Consider the following 22752-nt stretch of genomic DNA (forward strand, 5'->3'; position numbering starts at 1 on the left):
AAAAAGAAATTTGGAAATAAAACAAGTGCCATGTTTAACAGCCAGATTATTGGCAGGAAAATTATTTTATTTAACCCATTTGCTGAATGAATTGGACATTGTAAAATGTCAAAGATGAGCATAAATATTTGTGTTTGATAACAGGACAGAGCCTAATGGAAATTATTAACAGTGGGTTTTTTTAATTAGTTTTTTTAATACATTTTCTACATCACGACAGATAAAAAAAAACCAGATCGAAATAAAGAACATTAATACAGTGCAAAAATAAACATACAATAATAATATAATACAAAAGATAATTGAGAAAGCACCCAAATTGAGGACATGTAAAATTAGTATCCTCCCCAAGTCCCGCAACAAAGAAGAACTCCAGACCAACCACAACACAATATAGAGAGTATACATCAGGACATTCAAACCCCCAAAACTGTAAATACACTTAGCAACAGAAGATATTAATGCCTACTACCAAAAAAAAAGGAGCTGAAAGCAAGGGACCGAAAAAAACCTTAGTTAAGTGGAAGGTTATGAAAGTACTCAATAAAAGGTCCCCAGACCTTATGGAACTTTGTATCCGAATTAAGAACTGAATAATGAATTTTTTCAAGGTCTAAGCAGGACATAATATCATTAAGCCATTGAGCATGCGTGGGTGGGGCAACATCTCTCCATCTAAGGAGGATTAAACGTCTAGCCAGGAGAGAAGCAAAAGATAATATTCAACACTTAGTCGAACTCAGACGTAAATCTGTCTCACCCAAAAAACCGAACAAAGCAATTAAAGGGTTAGGTTCTAGGTGGTGATTCAGAATAACATTATGAAGACATCTTTCCAAAATTTCTCCAAACTAGGACAAAACCAGTACATATGAATGAGAGAGGCCTCGCCCCTTTTGCATTTATCACAGAGAGGACTAATATTAGGGTAAAATCGAGATAGTTTAGATTTAGACATATGGGCTCTATGAACAATCTTAAACTGTAAAAGGCAATGGCGAGCACAAAGAGAGGTTGAATTAACCGATTTGAGAATCAAGTCCCAAGTCTCATCAGATAAGGAGATCTTTAAATCATGCTCCCAAGCCATTCTAATTTTATCCACAGGGGCACGCCGTAAGGATGCTAATTTATCATGAATAAATGATTTTAAACCTTTACTTAGTGGATTAATAGAAAGAAATAAATCCATAACATTTTTCTCAGGCATTTCAGGAAAGTTAGGAATTAAAGGATTAATAAAGTGTCTAATTTGGAGATATCTAAAAAAATGAGCATTGGGCAGATTGAACTTAGCAGAGAGCTGTTGAAAAGATGCGAAGCGATTATCAATAAAAAGATCTTCAAAATGTCTAATGCCCTTCCTATACCAATCATGGAATGCTGAATCATACGTAGTAGGTAAAAAAAGGTGATTATGTAAGATAGGGCTAGAAAAGGAAAAACCCTGGAAACCATAAAATTTCCTAAACTGAGCCCATACACGCAAAGTGTGTCTAACAAGAGGATTAACAATTAATCTGGACAAACTACTAGGGAGTACAGAGCCAAGAAGTGCAGAGATAGATAAACCTTTAGTGGAACTCAACTCCATTGCCCCCCAATTAGGGCACTCGGGTTGGCCATGAAAAAAAGACCAAAAGGTACCACAACGTATATTGGCTGCCCAATAATATAAACGAAAGTTAGGTACAGCCATGCCACCCTCTTTTTTAGATTTTTGGAGATAAACTTTATTAATTCTAGAGCGCTTAAACAGTGGTGTTCTTAAATGACCGTAATCATATAGTGCATGGGTAAAAGTAATAAATAATTTAAACAACAAACAATATTTACAACTCCTCAAGCTTTATTTCCTCAATTTGGTTTGTATATTTTAATTTCGCTAGAGAGAAACAGCAATAATAATGCATCAGTAAGCTCCATATTTCTACTGCTTCCATAATAATGATTTACTTATAATTTAATTTTAGAAAGGAACAAAGTGTTCAATAAAGTCTTGAATGTACACAGTTATGAAATTAAAATGCACTAATTGTTATTAGATGACAGTAATCCGAGAAATATTATTTCCTGTTATATATTTCATGGTTATAAGTTTCTAACACATCAAAGCAGAAGTAATTTACTTTAGTTGGAACTAAATCTTGAAAATTTGCAAGAGATAGAAGGGTGTTCTGCTTCTATAGCACACTTAATGGAAGCAAGTATAGAGCTATTGAAAGAGAGAATAGACTGTGGGATAATCCTGTAGCTGGGATAAGGAAATAATGTATTGCATAACATTCAATTTATTTTATAGTTATGCATGAGTTTTGGTCTGAAAGTTTGTGATTATTAGATCCCTTTTGTAAATAGAAAATGTGTAATAATTATTATTTCAAGATTACATAATTGCATAGATGTATAGAGTGGAACTAATTGGATAATTCTTTTAAAGAACCAGAATTCAGTAAGAACTGAATGGCCTAAATTTATTTTTTCTTTGGGCATTGGTACTTTGAGTAAAATGACGTCCTTGTCATCCTGCCCACTGCCCTCCTGCATGCATTAAAATAAAAACTTAAATGTATAAATAGCACACAGTTTTGAGGATATTACACCTTGAGAAACATTGTATTATGTGTAACTCAAGTTGCTTATTAAGTTGAGGTGTTTGTGGCTAATTTTTAAATGGTTCTTTGGCATATTGGCTGACTGTTTTGGTTAACCCATCTATGTCAAAGTTCACAAGCTGAAAAAAATGTACTGGTTTAATGCAAAATCAAGTTACATGTTGTGAATGTGATTGCAGTCACTGGATGGAGAGACACTGAAGCTGGTGATCTTATTCATCACAACAAGCAGGTATTCTCGTGAAGACACTCGTGGTGGAGTCCCACAAATTCAAAGTATATCACATTTTTATACCCTCAAGATCAATAGATGATTCATTTCAGTTTCAATACTTACAAAGATGTTGCTTACTTCAATATTTTGGGTTGATAATGCTTCTTTTGAATTATATATCTATGATGGGAGACATTTCTGAATGTTGAAATAGCTTTGCTGGGACAAACTTATTGCAAGCTTCCTTAATTGGTGTAAATTCCTTAAACCCATATTAGATGCAGGGCAATTAGCACAACCCCACTGTCTTAATGTTTAGTTGATGCATATGCAATCTCTTAGGCTACATCCACATTAGACTGGATAATTTTGAAAATGCCGGTTTCGCGTAAAAATGATAGGCGTCCACACTATGCATTTTTGAAAATACCTCCGTCCACATTGCATACGCAGGACACATTTACTGAAAATAAGCAACGTTTGGTGTCGAATCTCGCTGTAAAAGTGCACGTTTATGTAGTTACAGACTAGAAAAACTTCTAAAAAACGACGGACAACTGTTGGCTCTCGCGCAGGAGAACTTAAAACTTAAAAAAAAAACAAGTACTGGAGTGGATGGAGGCAAACGACAGGGAATTCATGGACTGTATGACCCAGCTGATGACGAACATTGAAAAACTGACTAACTGTTGCATTAATAAAACACCTTGTTAAATGTATAAAACATGTCTGTATCAGTGTTATCTTGTATTTCCATGCAATATTACATTGGGCTGTTACACATATATTGTCAGAGAAGTACTTGCATAAATAGGTAAACCACCTTCATAGGAACAAGGACAGAAAATGGCAAAATGAGTACAGTATACTTATTCAGTAAGTTATGGGTCAAAGTATTTGGTGAGTACATTTTTAACTCTTCTGGCTTCAGTCCCATTGCCGTCTGTTCTGAAATTGTTAGGTTGCGTTCAAGAAAACAATGAAATAGCGCGCTGCTGTCTGACAGTGTTTTCAAAAGTCCCCGGTTACCCCATCCACACTGATCTGCCCGAGCAGCATTTTCAAAAATACCCATCCTGGGAAGTGTTTCTGAAAAGCTCCGGTTTCGGGGGATGAAAATGCCGTTTTAGTGTGGATGGAGGGTAAAAACTAAGAGAAAAAGTTTTGGTTATGGATTTATCCAGCGTCGTGTGGATGTAGCCTTAGTTTGTGGGGAAGTCTGTTATTTTGACCAATTTACTACTTGCAATGTACAATAAGAACTGAAGACTGATTCTTGCTAAAATAAATAAATAACTGCTAAATTCACTTAATTCCTGAATACTCCCTTACAACATGGATAAAAATATTTCCTTAACAGTGCCAGGACACCACTATTTAAGGTACAGAATTACTCATCCTGTTCGCTGGCTGAATTCTCCTTTAATTGAGAATCAAGATAATTCTCCTGATCAGTATTAGAACTAGTTTCTTGCTCACCATCCTCATCCTGCTCTTCATTCTCTTCATCCCTGATCTTAAAGTTCTTTTCTTCATCCAAGGATTTAAAATTTTCCAAAGATTCACTTGACCTGTAACAGTTGTTCTTTTCTCTGCAGAAGAACAGAACAGAAATTGGTTGCCTTGGTTCTTGATTGGACCTTCATAATAATTAAGAAATCCTTGCCAGAAGTATTTCAATGTTAGACTAATTGTATTCATGATGCTAACTTGTCTTAAGATGGGAGATCCCAGAGTTGTGGAAAATCTATCAGTCCAAGTATTTTCACAGTTTGGCACGCACAAAATACTAGAGGAGCTCAGCAGGTCAGGAGTGATGAAGGGTCTTGGCTTAAAACAATAACTTATTATTCCTCTCTGTACATGCTGTCTGATGTGCTGAGTTCCTCCAGCATTGTGTGTGTGTTACTACGGATTCCCAGCATCTGCAGCATCTCATGTATTTTCACAGTTTGGAACTCAGGACATACAAAATTAGATTTTCCTAAATAAAACTGGAGGGTAAGATGAAGGAACGCATACAAATCCTCAGAGGGATCAGAAGTGGAGAGAGTGAGCAGCTTCAAGTTCCTGGGTGTCAAGATCTCTGAGGATCTAACCAGGTCCAAACATATCAATGTAGTTATAAAGAAGGCAAGACAGTGGCTATATTAGGAGTTTGAAGAGATTTAGCATGTCAACAAATACACTCAAAAACTTCTATAGTTGTACTGTGGAGAACATTCTGACAGGCTGCATCACTGTCTAGTATGGAGGGGCTACTGCACAGGACCCAAAGAAACTGCAGAGGATTGTAAATCGAGTCAGCTCCATCTTGGGTTCTAGCCTACAAAGTACCCAGGACATCTTCAGGGAGCGGTGTCTCAGAAAGGCAGCGTCCATTATTAAGGACCTCCAGCACCCAGGGCATGCCCTTTGCTCACTGTTACCATCAGGTAGGAGATACAGAAGTCTGAAGGCACACACTCAATGATTCAGGAACAGTTTCTTCCCCTCTGCCATCAATTCCTAAAGGACATTGAACCTCTGGACACTACCTCACTTTTAAAAAAAATATACAGTATTTCTGTTTTTGTACATTTTTAATTTATTCAATATATGTAATTGACTTATTTTTTTATATTACTGTTTTTTTCTCTGCTAGATTATGTATTGCATTAACTGCTGCTGCTAAGTTACCAAATTTCACATTACATGCTGGTGATGATAAAATCTGAGTCTGACATCAAATTGGCATTCCTGCTTGGACTGCAGATTCCCATTCATGAATCACTATTTCCACGTATTAATGGCTTATAAACATCACACTGTTTATAATTTTCTGTTTTAGCTGAAGGTTTACTGAGGTAAAATAGTGATTGTGACGCAGTGGGTAGTGCTTATCGCTCTCGCTTTCAGCTTCCACTGCTGGCTAGTAGTTTTGTGAGGAGGATAGCGGAATGGGCAAGTCTCTCCCTGCAGTACACAGCCTCCCCAACAGCAAGCCTCATGTAGTGCCTCCACACTGGCAGCGCACAAAAGCTGAACTCCTTTTGGACTCAGGCTGAACTACAGAGGAAGGGAAGGAGGTCTGGCCCCTGCACACGTAGCACACAGGCCCACCAGTGTGTGGATACGCCCTGGTGCTCGTAAACCAGATCTCCAGCTACGGGTAATAGCCCCACTATCCTGTGAGAGACGAAGGCTACGAGAAGTAAACCCAGACAGCAAATCCAGAGTGGAGCCCCTAAGGGGGTTGGACGTCACTGAACATCCTTCTGGCAGCCCCTGCAGCCAAGCTGCTGCCAAACATATTGCTTCACAAACTTTCCTTTGGACTACACTGGTGAGGCCAAGAGGGGGATCTTGACGATAAGGCAGCTCAGGATCTCTATCCCTTCTGCCTAGATCTGTGGTGGTGATGATGATGATGATGATTATCATCCATTGTTCTTTGAGACAGATGGATGCCGACCAATAAGGTAATGAAAATTATGGAATTCACATCTCATTACCAAATTAAAAATTCACTCATGGAATTGGTGAGAGAGGAAAAAAAAACACAAAATGCAAAAGAAATAAATTTATCAAGGATTCATGTTTTGGAAAATTGTAGATATTTCATTTTAGAGATACAGCGCGGTAACAAGCCATGCTGGTATAATGAGCCTAAGTTGCCCAATTGACCAATTATCCCACTAACTTGTATGTCTTTGGAATGTGGGAGGAAACTGGAGCACCCGGAGGAAACTTACACAGTCACAGGGAGAACATACAAACTCCTTACAGACAGCTGTTTTTATCGGTATGCAAACCCTCCATAACATAAGGGGTATACTGTATTGTAACTGGATTAAGTCATCCCTTCCATTACTCAGGAATGACCCAAGTGCCCCCTTTAGATGCCACAAGTGGACTACCTGTCTGCACTGTCATGACTGCTCTCTTCGATATCCGGTATTGAGAGTGGAATATCCTCAGCATTTCCTCCTTTGTCCCAGACAAATTCTTCATCCACCCCAGCTTGCCGTAGTGCTTCACGGTATCGTTTCTCAGCCTCAAAAGTGGCATTTTTCTGGCAAAAAGGAGAATGGTTTCATGTGAAGTAAAAGTTAATTGTCCACTCACATACAGTAAAGGAATTTAATTTTTTTTTAATCCTCTGCTTAATCAGTCTGTTCCTCTTGTTGATCAATGTTTTTCTCTGGCGATGGGTGGAAGTCATCTCAGACAAGACTCCCCAGTATGAAACTTTGATAATGTGTTCTTGTGTTGCTCAGCGTGAAGCCATTGCTACTGACACAGACATTGAACAAGAGCGGATCTTTCAGCCTATCATGTATGTATCGAATACAATGCCACATTAAACTGAATCTCTTCTATCTGGCACATGATCCAGATCCTTCCATTCCCTGTGCATTCATGTGCCTATCTAAAAGCCTCTTAAATACCTCTATGACATTTTCTTCCAACACTACCCCCGGCTACGTGTGCTAGACATTCACTGCTCTCTGTAACAAAAATCTCCTTTAAACCTGGCCCTCACTCATCTCAGAATACAGCATGGATACAGGCCCTTGGGCCCATTTTGTCCAAGCTAACCAGACATCCTCCCTTGTAGTTTCACTTGCCTATGTTTGGCCCATAACCTTGCAAGACCCCCTTCTTCATGTACCTATGAAATGCTTCTTAAATGTTACAATCATACCTGTCTCAATCATGTCCTCTGGCAGCTCATTCCCCAGGTACTTACAACCCTGTGTAAAGAAGTTACACCCAGATGTCGTAAATCTCTCCCCTCTTCTCTTGTATTTATTCTCTCTAAGACCCTCAGACCCTGGAATAAAGACTATGACCATCCACATTATCCATATCCCTCATGATTTTAAAAAGTTCCTTGAGGTCACTGCTCATTCTCCTGTGCTCAAGGGAGTAAAGATCCAGCATGGTCAACCTCTTCCTACAACTATTGACCCTCTAGTCCAGCCAGCATCCTTCTAAATCTCTTCTGCACTCTCTCCAGCTTGATGTCTTCCTAGAGTAATCAAAACTGTACAGAATACTCCAAATGTGATCTCACCAATTATATAACCAACAAAATGTTCCTACTCCAACATAATATCCCCACTCCTAAATTATGTCCTTGGCTTAAAGATATGTATTTCAATATTCAGTATTTCTACCCTGGGTAAAAGTTTTTGACCATCTATCCTAACTACACCTCTCATATCAGGTCACCCCTCAGCTGCTAATGCCCCAGAAGAAGCAACCCAAGTTTGTCCTACTCCCTTATGCCTCAGTGCCCTGTCATCCAGACAGCATCCTGGTAAAACTCTTACACATTGTTTTCAAAGCTTCCACATCCATCCTGTAACAAAGTGGCCAGAACTGCCCACAATACTCTCGTGCAGCCTTACTCTTTGGCCACAAACAGTAGGTATTCAGATGATGATCAGGCTGGAACTGAGGCAATTTTCCTTGTGGGAAGGTAGTACCACTATGCTGAGATTATATTGATTCAAATTACTCAGATCATGTTTCTACCTATAAACCAGTATTTTTCAAGGAACCCCCCCAAAAATACCTAAATGCCCTGGTTTCACCTGTCACCTTCCAGTTTGTACTCCTTCCCTTCACCCCACCTTATTCTGGCTTCCTTTCCCCTTACTTTCCAATCCTGATGGCCCAAAACTTTGACCTTTTTATTCATTTTCATAGATGCATTTTCAGGAACAGCTTCTTCCCCTCTGCCATCCCATTCCTAAATGGACATTGAAGCTTTGGACACTACCTCACTTAAATATACAGTATTTCAGCTTTTGCAGATTTAAAAAAATCTATTCAATATACATGCAATACACACAAAATGCTGGTGGAACACAGCAGGCCAGGCAGCATCTATAGGGAGAAGCGCTGTCGACGTTCTGGGCCAAGACCCTTCGTCAGGACTTGAACAGTCTCGGCCCGAAACATCGACAGTGCTTCTCCCTATAGATGCTGCCTGGCCTGTTGTGTTCCACCAGCATTTTGTGTGTGTTGCTTGAATTACCAGCATCTGCAGATTTCCTCGTGTTTGCTATTCAATATATATAATTGATTTACTTGTTTATTTATCATGTTTTATTTTATTCATCATTATTATTTTTCTCTCTGTTAGATTATATATTGCTTTGAACTGCTGCTGCTAAGTTAACAAATTTCACGTTACGTGCCGGTGATAATAAACCTGATTCTGATTCTGCTGCCCGACGTGCTGAGCTCCTCTAGCATTTTGTGTGTATTGCTCTAGATTTCTGCACAGTCTCGTGTTTATAAACATCCCACAGTAGTATTTGGGAGAGATGGTGCTGATAATGGTGATAACATATCTGGTGACTCTTGTTCCTTCCTCTAAACCTCCCTTTAAGATGGCGTACAAATTGTCACTTTATAGACACCTATAAGAAACAGTTGCTGGAAAAAAGATGCAAGTGAATTGTTGCTGGTTACGTCACTCTATGGCAGACTATGCCACCAAGTTCAGGGAAGGAGCTGAGAGTGGAGAGTTCATGTCAATGCACATATGGTGGCTACTGGTTGACCTTATTGACCTCAAACACCTAGGTGTGTTAGAACTCACAAAAGACTTTCAGAGTCTCATTTCCAGCCCACATTATTGTACAAAGATGCCTATCCGGTCCGCTGGATTCATAAGTTAATCAAGGTGTCTATCATCCTTACCTGAGTAACTTGTTCAAAAAGGTACGGTCGGCTGCAGACTCTCCTTTTCATCTCCTCTAATTCCTTCTTGTACTCCTGTTTCCTCCTGAGGTCCGCCTGCCTATGAATTAAAATAGCTTATTAAGTGATAGAAGCAAGTGTAAGGCCATTATGACAGCTAAACTATGAACAAGAGGAATTGCTGCTTGGTGGAGTTTGTTGACAAAGAAATGATTGAGAGACCATACAGAACTCACTTCCTCAACTCTGCACTAATGTAATGGTACTTTTCACATTCAACTAGCACTACATACATGCCAGGTAATTCCTTTAAGGGTCATTCACTAAGTATTCTGATAAATTTTCTATACAATTAAAATGTGGTATATTAAGAAACTTACAAACCTATGCTTCTTCAATACTTCTTTGAAGGTCTCTGCAAGGCTTTGATGAGGGTCCATTGCTTTAGCTCGGATTGATACTGTTTTGCTTATATCTTGGACATTCTTTTTGTACCTCTCCATCCATTCAGCTTTTTCTGTTTCCTGCTTACCTCGTTCTTCCAGAGATTTTCTATGGAATAAACATCAAAATCATATTCAAAGGACTACTTCCATTCAAACATAACTCCGTGTTGCTGAACATTGGCACAAGAATTCTCCTTTGTTTATTAAATGGGCGTTGGTGTATTGGCAATCAGTTCCATGCTAACTGTTCAACAGAATTTTATAGATTTTGAAACCGTTTGGGTAGATTGGGGGATGGAAAATGTAATCCACTTTTTAAAAAGTGTGGGAGAGAGAAAACAACTATAAATCAATTAGCCTAACATTGGTGGAAGACAAAATGCAAGAAATAGAGCTTATAAAGATCAAACCTCTTAGAATGCAGTATTCTGTAAAGTGAACATGGATTTATTAAAAAAATAAAGTTAGATATGAAATGTCCTCCTTTTACAAATAGTGTTTCCCTTTCCACCACTGCCTTTGCTGTTCTCACCTGCATCTCTTTCATTTCCTACATCCCATTCTCCTGACATCATAACAGGAATAAGACTTCCCTTGTCTTTCCCTACCACCCCGAGCCTCTGTATCCAGGACGTCATTCTTCATAAATTCCACCATCTCCAAGGGATCCTATCACAAAGCACACCCTCCCATCTCCCCCCCCCCCCACACACCCCTCCGCTATCCATTGGGATTGCTCTCTACGTGATTCCCTTGTCCACTCATCTCTCCCCACTGGTCTTTCTGCTGGCACTTACCCCTGCAAGCATGAAAAGTGCTACTCTAGCCCCCACACCTCTCCCTCACCACCATTCAGGGCCAGCACCTGCAGAATCTTGTGTTTTTGATAAACTATATGGGAATGGGGTTAATATCATGCAGGTTGTAAATTGGTTGACAGATAAGAAACAGAGGATGAATTATGAGACTTCCTCAGATGCTGGGCTGTGAGATATTCCTGAGATCAGTGATGGAAGCCCAACTCTTCACAAAAGTGAGGGAACTGAATGCTAAAATGAGGAAATCTGCAGATGCTGGAAATTCAAGCAACACACACAAAATGCTGGTGGAATGCACCCGGTCAGGCAGCACCTAAAGGGAGAAGTACAGATGATGTTTTGGGCTGAGACCTAAGTGAATGCTAGTTTATTGATGAAACAAAACTTGCTATTGGTTTATTATTGTCACGTGTGGGATGCAGAGAAAAGCTTTTGTTTATGTGTCATCTAGGCATATTAAACCATGTACAAGTACAAAGTAGTAAAAATAAAATACCCTGCAAAAGGTCATCAATGTTTCACTGAGATTATCTCTTGTTACACACCACTCTGAGATTAGGCCTAGTTTGCTCAATCTCTCCTCACAGGGCAAATCTCTCCAAGCCATTGGACCTTAATTGCATCCCCCCCCCCCAACCCACCCCATCCAAAGTATATCCTTACTTCAGATTTCAAATATGGTTTCATCAGGGTCTTAAGGTCTCTGTCCTCTTGTATTCAAATTCTGTTACATAAAAGCCAGCCTCCTATTTGCTTCCTAATTTCTTGCTCCACCTGCACAAATAAAAGACATAAGACACAGGAGCAAAATTAGGCCATTTGGCCCATCGGGTCAGCTCCACCATACAATCATGGCTGATCCCTTTTCCCCCTCCTCAGCCCCACCCCACAGCCTTCTCCCTGTAACCTTTAATGTCATGCCCAACTGAGAACCTATCAATCTCTGCTTTAAATACACCCAACAACTTGGCCTACACAGCTACCTGTGGTAATCAATTCCACAAATTTACCACCCTCTGGCTTAAGATATTTCTCCATAGCTCTGTTTTAAAATGGACGCCCCACTATCCTGAAGCTGTACCCACTTGTTCTCAACTACCCCACCATGGGAAACATCCTTTCCACATCTACTCTGTCTAGGCCTTTCAACATTTGAAAGGCTTCAATGAGATCCACTGACATCCTTATAAATTCCAGCGAGTACGTACTCAGAACTATCCTCGTATGATAATTCTCTCGTTCCCAGAATCATCCTTGTGAATTTCCTCTGAACTCTCTCCAATGTCAACACATCTTTCCTTAGAGGAGGAACCCAAAACTTTTCACAATACTCAAGGTGAAGCCTCACCAGTGCCTCACATTCCTGCTTTTGTATTCTAGACCTCTTGAAATGAATGCTAACATTGCATTTGCCTTCCTCACCACTGACTCAAAATGCAAGTTAACCTTTAGGGTGGTTTGGATTTTCTCCCAGTTTAGAAAATAGTCTGCTTATTTATTTCTACTAGCAAAGTGCATGATAATGCATTTTCTAACATGGTATTTCATTTGCCACTTTCTTGCCCATTCTCCTAATCTGTCTAAGCCCCTCCTCCAATCTTCATATCATCTGCAAACTTGGCAACAAACAATGATTCATCTGATGAATAACTGATATACAGCATAAAAAGAAGTAGTCCCAACACCGACCCTTGTGGAACAACACTAGTCACTGGCAGCCAACCAGACAAGAATCCTTTTACTTCCATTCACTACCTCCTACCAATCAGGCAATGCTCTGACCATATTAATAATTTTCCTGTAAAACCATGCGCTCTTAACTTGGTAAGCAGCCTTGTGTTGCACCTTGTTAAAGGCCTTCTGAAAGTCTAATTATACAGCAGCCACTGCATCCCCTGCATCTTTCCTAATTGTAATCTTAAAGAATTTCAACAAGTTTGTCAGGCAAGATTCTCCCTTAAGGAAACCATGCTCACTTTGTCCTATCGTGTCCTTGTTATCAAGTACTCCATAACCTCATCCTTAACAATTGACTCCAACATCTTCCCAACCACTGAAGCCAGACTAACTGTCACTAATTTCCTTTCTACTGCCTTCCTCCTTTATTCAAGAGTGAAGTGACATTTGCAGTTTAAAAGTCCTCTGGCACCAGGCCAGAGTCCAAAGATTTTTGAAAGATCATTACTAATGTCTTCACAGTTCCTACTGCTACTTCTTTCAGAACCCTAGGGTGGAGGTAATCTGGTCTGGGTGACTTATGTACCCTTAGGTCTTTCAGCTTTTTGAGCATCTTCTCCCTCGTAACAGTAACTGCACTCACTTCTCTTCCCTCACACCCTTCAACATCTGGTACAGTGCTAGTGTCTTCCACAGTGAATACTGATGCAAAATGCAATCTTTTTGTCCCCTGTTATTATTTCTCCAGCCTCATTTTCTAGCAGTTCTATATCCATTCTCATCTGGTTTTTTTTTTATACATACTTGAAAAAAGTTTTTACTATTGTGGTAAACTATGTATACCTGTCTGGACACGCCCCTCTGCTGACTGCTCCTGTGACTCCTCCCACAGACCCCTGTATAAAGGCGATTGCAGGCACTGGTCCTCCCTCAGTCTCTGAGATGCCGTGCTCCATTTTGCTGCTAATGAAAGCCTAACATTCACCTCCCACCTCTGAGAGTTATTGATGGTACATCAATTTTATTAGCAGCAATTTTAAAACATGGAGAGCATTTTACGATCAGACAGATTGGATCTCGACCCACAATTCCAGGAAGCCGGCAATGCTTTTGAACTCTGGCTAGCATGCTTCGAATCGTACCTGGAGGAGATTCATGTGACTGACCTGCCACAATGCGCAGGGTTCTCCTCTCCAGATTCAGTGCAAAGGTCTACTCCATGATCAGAGACCAAATGGACTACCAGGGTGCGATGGATGCCCTCAAAAGACAATACCGGCAGCTGGTGAACACTGTCTATGGAAGACATCGCTTAGCGACACAGCGGCAGCGGGCCAGAGAGTCGAGTGCTGAGTTTGTCCGGACCCTACAGACACTTGTGCGGGCCTGCGACTGCAGGGGACTGACGGCGGAACAGCATGCGGAGCTGCTAGTAAGAGACGCCTTCGTTACAGGGATCAGGTCAGTGTACGTGCGCCAGTGGCTGCTGGAACACGCCGATCTTACCTTACATTCGGCGATCGAGCTGGCCGACACACTGGAGGTCGCTCTGCACGATGCTGATGCTGTTCAGGCGCGCGATCTCCTGTCGGCCCCGTGGACGCTGCAGACCCTGCAACCTGCTGGCAAGTCGACCACAGCTGCTGCCAGTCGCAAGTCCGCGCAGTGTTACTTCTGCGGACTCGAAAAGCACCCCCAAAAACACTGCCCAGCCCGAGAAGCTACCTGCTCCAGCTGCGGAAAGAAGGGCCACTTTGCCAAGGCCTGTAAGTCCAAACCACGAGCTGAGTCGAGCGGAGTCAAGCAGCGCCACGTGCGAGGCATGGGGGTCACCATCTTGGTCACCACCATCTTGCCTGCCCGCCTCATGCGAGACATGGGGGCGGCCATCTTGCCTGCCCGCTGTGTGCGAGGCATAGGGCGGCCATCTTTGTCAGTACCACCTCACCCCGCCTCCGACCCACGGGTGCTTACCGGGTACCAAGATGGCGATTCAACTCTGGCCTCCGTGACCCTCAACCAAAGCGCTCCACACCAGCTCGCCAGGTCAATGATGGACATCCTGGTGGAGGGGTACAGGACTACCTGCCTGTTTGACACGGGCAGCACTGAGAGTTTTATTCACCCAGACACGGTGCAACACTGCGGACTCGTGACACAGCCGGTAAGCCAGAGGGTCACCACGGCTTCTGGATCGCACTCCACAGATATCCGGGGGGGATTGTCTAGCAACATCGGTGGTGCAGAGCACAGAATATCAGGACTTTGCGTTACTGGTCATACCTCAACTGTGTGCCCCTGTGCTATTGGGGCTCGACTTCCAGAGCCACCTGAAAAGTGTGACAATGGAGTATGACGGGCTGCTCCCACCGATCACTGTCAGAAATCCTCAGTTTTGTGGGACTTCGTCATATACCCCGCTACTGACCATGCACACACACCGATCTGCACATCCCACCCAACACCATGCCAACAGCCGCACTACTGACACCACTCGCAGCCTCTCCACCCTCAAGATCCCTCCCCCATCGCTGATCGCCAACCTGACTCCTGACTGTAAACCTGTGGCAACCAAAAGCAGGAGGTACAGCGCGGGGGACAGGGCCGTCATTCAGTCGGAGGTGCAGCGGCTACTCAGGGAGGGGATCATTGAGCCAAGCAGAAGTCCTTGGAGGGCCCAGGTGGTCATTGTTCGGACCGGGCAGAAAAATAGGATGGTCGTGGACAGACCATCAATAGGTTCACGCAGCTTGATGCGTACCCCCTACCCCGCATCGTGGATATGGTCAATCAGATAGCTCAGTACAAGGTGTACTCGACCATAGACCTGAAATCCGCTTATCATCAGTTCCCCATCCGTCTGGAGGACCACCCCTATATGCCTTCGAGGCGGGCGGCAGGCTCTATCACTTCCTGCGCATCCCCTTCAGTGTCACGAATGGTGTCTCTGTCTTCCAGAGGGAAATGGACCAGATGGTGGACCAGTGCCAACTGAAGGCCACGTTCCCATATCTGGATAACATCACCATCTGCAGTCACGATTGGCAGGATCACGACACCAACCTCCAACGATTTTTCCAAGGGGCTAAAGCTCTTAACTTTACCTATAACAGGGACAAGTGTGTGTTCAGAACCACCTGACTTGCTACCCTTGGGTATGTCGTGGAGAACAGGGTCATTGGCCCTGACCCTGGCCGTATGCGCCACCTGTTGGAACTCCCTCTTCCCACCACCCTCAGAGCCCTCAAACAGTGCCTGGGCTTCTTTTCCTATTACACCCAATGGGTCCCTCACTACGCAGACAAGGCCCGCCCCCTAGTCAAGTCCACCGCATTTCCCCTCTCAGCCGAGGCGCATGCGGCCTTCAGCCGCATTAAAGGGGACATTACCAAAGCAACGATGCATGCAGTGGACGAGACCATTCCCTTCCGAGTACAGAGTGACGCCTCCGACTGCGCTGGTTGCTACACTCAATCAGGCAGGCAGGCCAGTAGCATTCTTCTCTCGTACCCGTCAAGGCCCTGAAATTCGGCACTCCGCGGTGGAGAAAGAAGCCCAGGCCATAGTGGAAGCTACTAGGCACTGGAGGCACTATCTCCCTGGCAAAAGGTTCACCTTGCTGACCGACCAACGCTCAGTTGCATTCATGTTTAGCAACCAACAGCGGGGCAAAATCAAAAATGATAAAATTTTGAGGTGGAGAATAGAACTCTCCACCTACAACTATGACATCCTGTACTGGCCTGGAAGGCTCAATGAGCCCCCTGATGCCCTATCCCGGGGAGCATATGCCAGCGCGCAGCCCGACTGGCTATACGCCCTCCATGCAGATCTTTGCCACCTGGGGGTCACCCGACTTTACCATTTTGTGAAAGCCCAGAACCTGCCTTACTCCCTTGAGGAAATCAGGATGATGATCAAGGACTGTCAAGTCTGCGCTGAGTGCAAACCACACTTCTACCTTCCTGTAAAGGCACAACTTATCAAGGCCACCCGCCCATTTGAGCAACTGAGTGTCAACTTTAAGGGCCCCCTTCCCTCCACCGACCGCAATGTCTACTTTCTCAACATTATCGACGAGTACTCGCGGTTCCCCTTTGCCATCCCCTGCCCCAACACCACTACCACGTCCGTCATAAAAGCCCTGCGCCAGCTCTTCACTCTGTTTGGGTATCCCTGCTATATCCACAGTGATAGAGGGTCCTCGTTTATGAGTGACCAGCTGCTCCAGTAAATGCTGGCTCGGGGTATTGCTACTAGTAGGACTACAAGCTATAATCCCCGGGGGAATGGACAGGTGGAGAAGGAGAATGCCACTGTGTGGAAGGCCACACTCTTAGCCCTTAGGTCAAAGGGATTGCCGGTCTCTCGCTGGCAGGAGGTCCTCCCCGAGGCACTCCACTCCATCTGCTCCCTGTTATGTATGTCCACCAATGCCACCCCTCATGAGCGACTCTTTTCTTTTCTCAGGAAGTCTGCCACTGGGACCACCTTACCAGCTTGGCTGATGTCCCCAGGGCCAGTGCTGCTCCAGAAACATGCGAGGAGCAATAAATATTCCCCGATGGTCGAGAGGGTTCACTTACTTCATGCGAACTCCCAGTATGCCTACGTGGTCTTACCTGATGGCGGGAGGACATGGTCTCCGTCCGCGACCTGGCACCCGCAGGTCCCCGAACACTCCACGGTGACTATGAACCCCGTACCCACCGATGTATATACCCACGAGACACTGTGCACACCAAGCCCTACACAGACTCCTCACGACACTCCCATACCGGGCGCCACGCACACGCATGAGGGATTACTGACACCTAACAGGCTGTCACCTCAAGTCAGGCCGGAGCCAGCACAACCACTGTCACTGGAGCAATCACCACCAGTGCTACGTAGATTGCAGCAACAGACTCGACCGCCTGATAGACTTAACCTGTAAATATACTTGTAAGAAACTTCGCCCCACGGGGACTCTCTTTTAAAACAAAGGCGGGCGGTGAATGTGGTAAACTATGTATACCTGTCTGGACACGCCTCTCTGCTGACTGCTCCTGTGGCTCCTCCCAGAGACCCCTATATAAAGGTGATTGGAGGCACTGCTCCCCCCTCAGTCTCCGAGATGCCGTGCTCCATTTTGCTGCTAATAAAAGCCTATCGTTCACCTCCCGTCTCCGAGAGTTATTGATGGTGCATCAACTATCCACTTTGATATTGTTTGCTAGCTTGCTTTCATATTTCATCTTTTCCTTCCCAATGATTCTTTTAGTTACTCTCTTCAGGTTTTAAAAACTTTCCAAATTCTCTACCTTGCTGCTAATTTTTGCTTTGTTGTATGCCTTCTCTTTTGCTTTTACAATAGCTTTGACTTCCCTTGCACTATTGTACACAGTTGTACTATTTTGCCACTTGAGTATTTCTTCATTTTTGGAATACATCTATCCTGCACCTTCCTCATTTTTTCCTGAAATACACACCATTGCTGTTCTGCTGTCATCCCTGCCAGGACTTCCTTCCAATTTATTTTGGCCAACTCTTCTATTATACCACTTTAATTTCCTTTACTCCACTGAAATACTGCTATGTCAGATTTTACCTTCTCCCTGTCAAACTTCAAGTTGAACTCACATTATATTGGGATCACTGCCTCCTAAGGGTTCTTTTACCTTAAGCTCCCTAATCACCTCCAGTTCATTACATAACACCCGTAAGGTATAGCTGATCCACGAGTATGCTCAATGACAACCTGCTCTAATGACAATCTTGTGTCTTAAACACTTACTCTCGAGATCCATTACCAACCTGATTTTTCCAATTAACCTGCATGTTAAAATATCCCATGACTATCATAACATTGCCCTTTTGATGTGCCTTTTCTATTTCCCGTTGTAATCTGTGGTCCACATCCCACCTACTGTTTGAAGGCCTGTATGTAACTACCATCAGGGTCCTTTTACCCTCGCAGTTTCTCAACTCAACTCAACCCACAAGGATTCAACATCTTCTGATCCCAGATCACATCTTTCTGCTGATTTGATGCTACTCTTTACTAGTAAAGCCACACCACCCCCTCTGCCTACCTTCCTATCCCTCCGATGCAACATGTAACCTTGGACACTCAGCTCCCACCTACGACCATCCTTTGGCCATGACTCAGTGATGCCCAACATTACACCTGTTTATATATTTGAGGCTGTTGGCTACATTGTTGAAAGTTATAAGTTGTGCTAGGTAAGTTGATAAACAGAAGAGATTCTGCAGGTACTGGAAATCTGGATGAAGCTGGAATCCTGATGAAGGGTCTCAACCTGAAATGCTAATTGTTTATACCTCTCCGTAGATGCTGCTTGACCTGCTGAGTTCCTCCAGAATTTTGTCTGTGTTACTCCAAGTAGTTTGATGGTCACATTGCAGGTTTGTTGCCATTAGACCTTTCACACATACCTCTTTCTGCTACCAGTGTCTAGATTATTATCTGCTTCAATAAAAAATATGAATTGGCAGACTATCCCTGTTATCTTGGCCATAATCCAGACCTTGCTCCTTTGATCTTATTCCCACCACACTGATAACCACCCAACTTTCCTTTCTGGTTCCCCAAGTTGCCTGATGTCTCTTCTCACTGGGATCACTCTCTCCCCCTAAAAGTTTGCCATCATCAACACCTGCTTTACAAATAAAAGCTCATCATTGATCCTCCTCTCTTTCAAACTACCACCCAGCCCTTTCTAATATAAACAATGGTGGAGAGTGGAAATCTTTAACAGATGCAGATGTGCTGAAAATACTAGTATATTATTCTCCTCATCTAGCAGTATGTATTATACTGATCTTTGATTTTCCTTCCCTTTTCCAATCTCCTTCATGTGCCTATCTCCCCTACTTATTCAGTCTGCTCAATTGTTCCAGTCCAGTTAAACTCCCGTGATCAGCAATACAAATTACATCCTACATGACCACAAGCATAGAAAAGACTTTTCTCAACATCATCATCATCCCCCTCCAATAACTAGTAAATTCGCTTGAAATGCTTCTTTCCCCATTTCTCAGGAATCTAACTTTGATTCTGTTTGCATCTAGCCTACCCATTGTTCCCCAAGTGGACGCCTTTCAATGTGCATGTCGTTGTTGCACAGATCTCCATGAGCTCCATCGCTTTTCTGATCCTTTTGCTGCCTCAGACTGATCATGTTGCTTATCTGACATCCTATCGACCAGTCAAGGCGCTGCCCAAATAGTCATCTTTACAGAGGTGTCATTCAAGCACTCCACACGACTACCCTTGTACACAACATTCTCTACAGTTTGATTTCCCAACATTTCCTCAGGAAGGATTTGAGGCAATGACCCAGTACTGGAGGAGTAGGAATTGAACGGTACAAACTTTGGACATGAGTTTTTGCTCATGTTTCAACTCACGATTTAACAAGTATGAATTGTTTTTGGCTACTATTTCTATTCAAATTGTTGTCGATTGCTGTATAGGGTAGATTATTAGCTTTCATACAAAATAAAAGCTGGCTGTATTGCAAGAACAAGTTGTTTCTGTTTGCTATTCATGGCTGGTATATAAAAGTACTAAGAACACTGGACAATAGACCCAGAAACAGCAAAGGAGTTTACAAGAAAGAAACCCTTCCATTACATGTAATATAATCACTGAATTACTTTTTGTCACACTGTAATACAAGAACAATGCAAATTGGCATAGTAAATTTTCACTGTCTTTAAATTATTTTCAAAAATACATGGCATGTGGGATGAGTGTTGAACTGGAATTGTATGCATACAAGTCTTTGAAGGAAGCAGGGTGAATTATCATGAAGGTTGAAATCACGTTCTGCTAAACTAGATTTTAACTGGATTATAATGGCCATTATCTGTGGACCATGCTTTGGAAAGGATGTCAAAGTCCAGAGCAGATGCTGGAAATTCTGACAAGAAAAGTACTGGGGATGAAAGGCTTGGTTGTGCTGGTAAGATAAGAAAGAAAAACAAGAGTTAGGAGAGGTGCTTAAATCGGAGGCTTTTCATAGACTACAGAAGAAAAAAGACCGACCAGAGGCACAAAGGGCAATAGCCATAACAAACAGGTTTAAGTAGACTGGTGAAAATTATGCAGAGGTGACATGAAACAAAAAACATTTATGCATTCATCTGTTATCCCTGAAATAAAGATAGAAAGATATTTGAAAATGACTTTCAGTAGGGAATCAGATAAAGGGAGCAATTTCTGGGGAAAAGGAGAAAGAAGAGGGAAGCAGGAACAACTTGTACTGTTTCGGTAAAAACTCATGGCTATAATTCAAATGACTGTGTACCACAGCTCTGTAAGAATATAATGACTGAAGTGTACCGAGATGCTGGAGCTTCAGTTCAAATTCAGCTCAAGCAGAAATTTCGTACTGATCCACAGGTGACATTATATATGCTCAGAGACAGATAGACTATACTCTGTGCCCCCTTTTGTTTTCCTTTATTCCACCAGCTTCTTTATCGCTTCTCTTTCCCCCCTTTGCCCATACATTCCTCCCTTTAGTTCCCCTTCTCAGCTTCTTCCCTTTATTCCATGGTCCACTGTCCCCTCCTATTAGATTCCATCTTCGTCAGCCTTTTGTCACTTCCACCCATCATCTCCCAGCTTCTTACATTGTTCCAACTCCCCCCTCCCATAATAGCTTACCCTTACCCTCTCACAGGGATTCAGCTATCACCCACTACTAGCTTGTGCTCAGCCCAATCCTTCCACCCTTTTATAATGGCTTCTTCCCTTTCTTTCCAGTCCAGATAAAGGGTCTTGACCCAAAATGTCAACAGTCCATTCTCCTCCATAGATACTATCTGACCTGCTGAGTTCCTCCAGTATTTTGCGCAAGTCTCTATAATGCATGTGTTCTTCATCCATCTTCAATGAAACATCAACACAGTTAACTCCAGTTTTGTTTTACCTGACAGCCGACTGCCTTTTCCTTGCAGCATTTGTCGTAGAGATGGGCAGTGTATGAGAAGATAGTGAACGAATATCACTGAAAGAATTACTTCTCTTCAAGTGAATCTTTGCCTTTTCCTATAAATGTGACAGGAAAGATAGATTTTACACTTGCAAAATATTATTCTATTTAATTATTTACAGGAATTTATCAAAGCTTTAACTTGGGTGTGGTTACTATCTGATTTCAAATATTTGATTATACTGCTTATTACACAAATATTTGATGAAACATCCCTAATTTGAATTAAGTTATGCAAATAACATTAATATGGCTTCACAAATTTTTCAGCTGATTTTAATTAACCAAGTTTAAGCTAAGTATTGACTAATCATAAGAAAAGTGTAGAAGGCTGACATGTGACCTTGTAGTAGAGTATAACATCTTGAGGGGCATAGAGAAAGTGAATGGTCACAATTTGCCCCCAGGCTAAAATTGGAGGGCATAGGTTTAAAGTGAAAGTGGAAAGATTTGAAAGGAACCTGGGGGAAAAGTTTTGTAGAATGAGTTGCAAGAGGAAGTGGCAGAGGCCAGTACGATTATAATGACTATAGACTTTTAGACAAGTATACAGGTATATTTTAGAACAATATGCGCCAAACATAGGCAAATGGGAGTAGTTCAGCTAAGCAACCTGTTGGCACGATGAGTTACTCTGAAGAGCCCGTTTCCATGTTGTATAATGATGATTCTAATAACCTCTGAATTGTAGCACACAATGAAATAAAATGTGGATGGCAGGGTACATCATGCACTTTGCAAAGACTTGTGGGAGGGGAAGTACAGGGGAGAGGATTTGCTGAGAATTTTTGCTTTGAGCCTTCTCTGTTTTTAAAAAAATGTGAAGGTATGGTGCTGCTACTCAAGACTTAAAAGTTTAAGGGTAACACAAGGGGGAACTTCTTTACTCAGAGAGCAGTAGCTGTGTGGAACGAGCTTCCAGTAGAAGTGGTAGAGGCAGGTTCGATACTGTCATTTAAAAAAAAATTGGATAGGTATATGGACAGGAAAGGAATGGAGGGTTATGGGCTGAGTGCAGGTCGGTGGGACTAGGTGAGAGTAAGCATTCAGCATGGACTAGAAGGGCCGAGATGGCCTGTTTCCGTGCTGTAATTGTTATCTCTTATAATGGTTATATACTATTCCTCCAAGTAAAAGCAACTAAGTAATCACTGAACCTAGGAGCTCTTAAATCTAATAAGATTTGGACACCACATCAAGCAACCCACTTAACTGTAAGGAGTGGGGCCACTGGATAGTTTATATTTCAACTTGGAAAGTAGTCTCTGTACACCTTAT

The 22752-nt window shown here is 42.6% G+C and overlaps 1 protein-coding gene across 3 annotated transcripts in view; it reads right to left on the bottom strand.

Annotated features, from left to right (window-relative positions):
* The window catches only part of fam161b (FAM161 centrosomal protein B), a 51155-nt gene that overhangs the window by 1519 nt on the left and 26884 nt on the right, over positions 1–22752 (bottom strand). For 2 of the 3 annotated variants that reach the window (XM_059961834.1, XM_059961830.1), the window contains exons 6-10: positions 21412–21530; positions 9913–10080; positions 9529–9628; positions 6729–6883; positions 159–4421 (exon numbers count right to left, since the gene is read on the bottom strand). In XM_059961834.1, the coding sequence (XP_059817817.1) occupies positions 4220–4421; positions 6729–6883; positions 9529–9628; positions 9913–10080; positions 21412–21530 (744 nt within the window). In that variant the 3' untranslated portion in view covers positions 159–4219. Of the gene's footprint in view, positions 1–158; positions 4422–6728; positions 6884–9528; positions 9629–9912; positions 10081–21411; positions 21531–22752 lie in introns of those variants that run through there. The other variant, XM_059961841.1, reaches the window with a different exon arrangement.

Source organism: Hypanus sabinus, chromosome 2 (assembly GCF_030144855.1).
Source record: "Hypanus sabinus isolate sHypSab1 chromosome 2, sHypSab1.hap1, whole genome shotgun sequence".
NCBI lineage: Eukaryota > Metazoa > Chordata > Chondrichthyes > Myliobatiformes > Dasyatidae > Hypanus > Hypanus sabinus.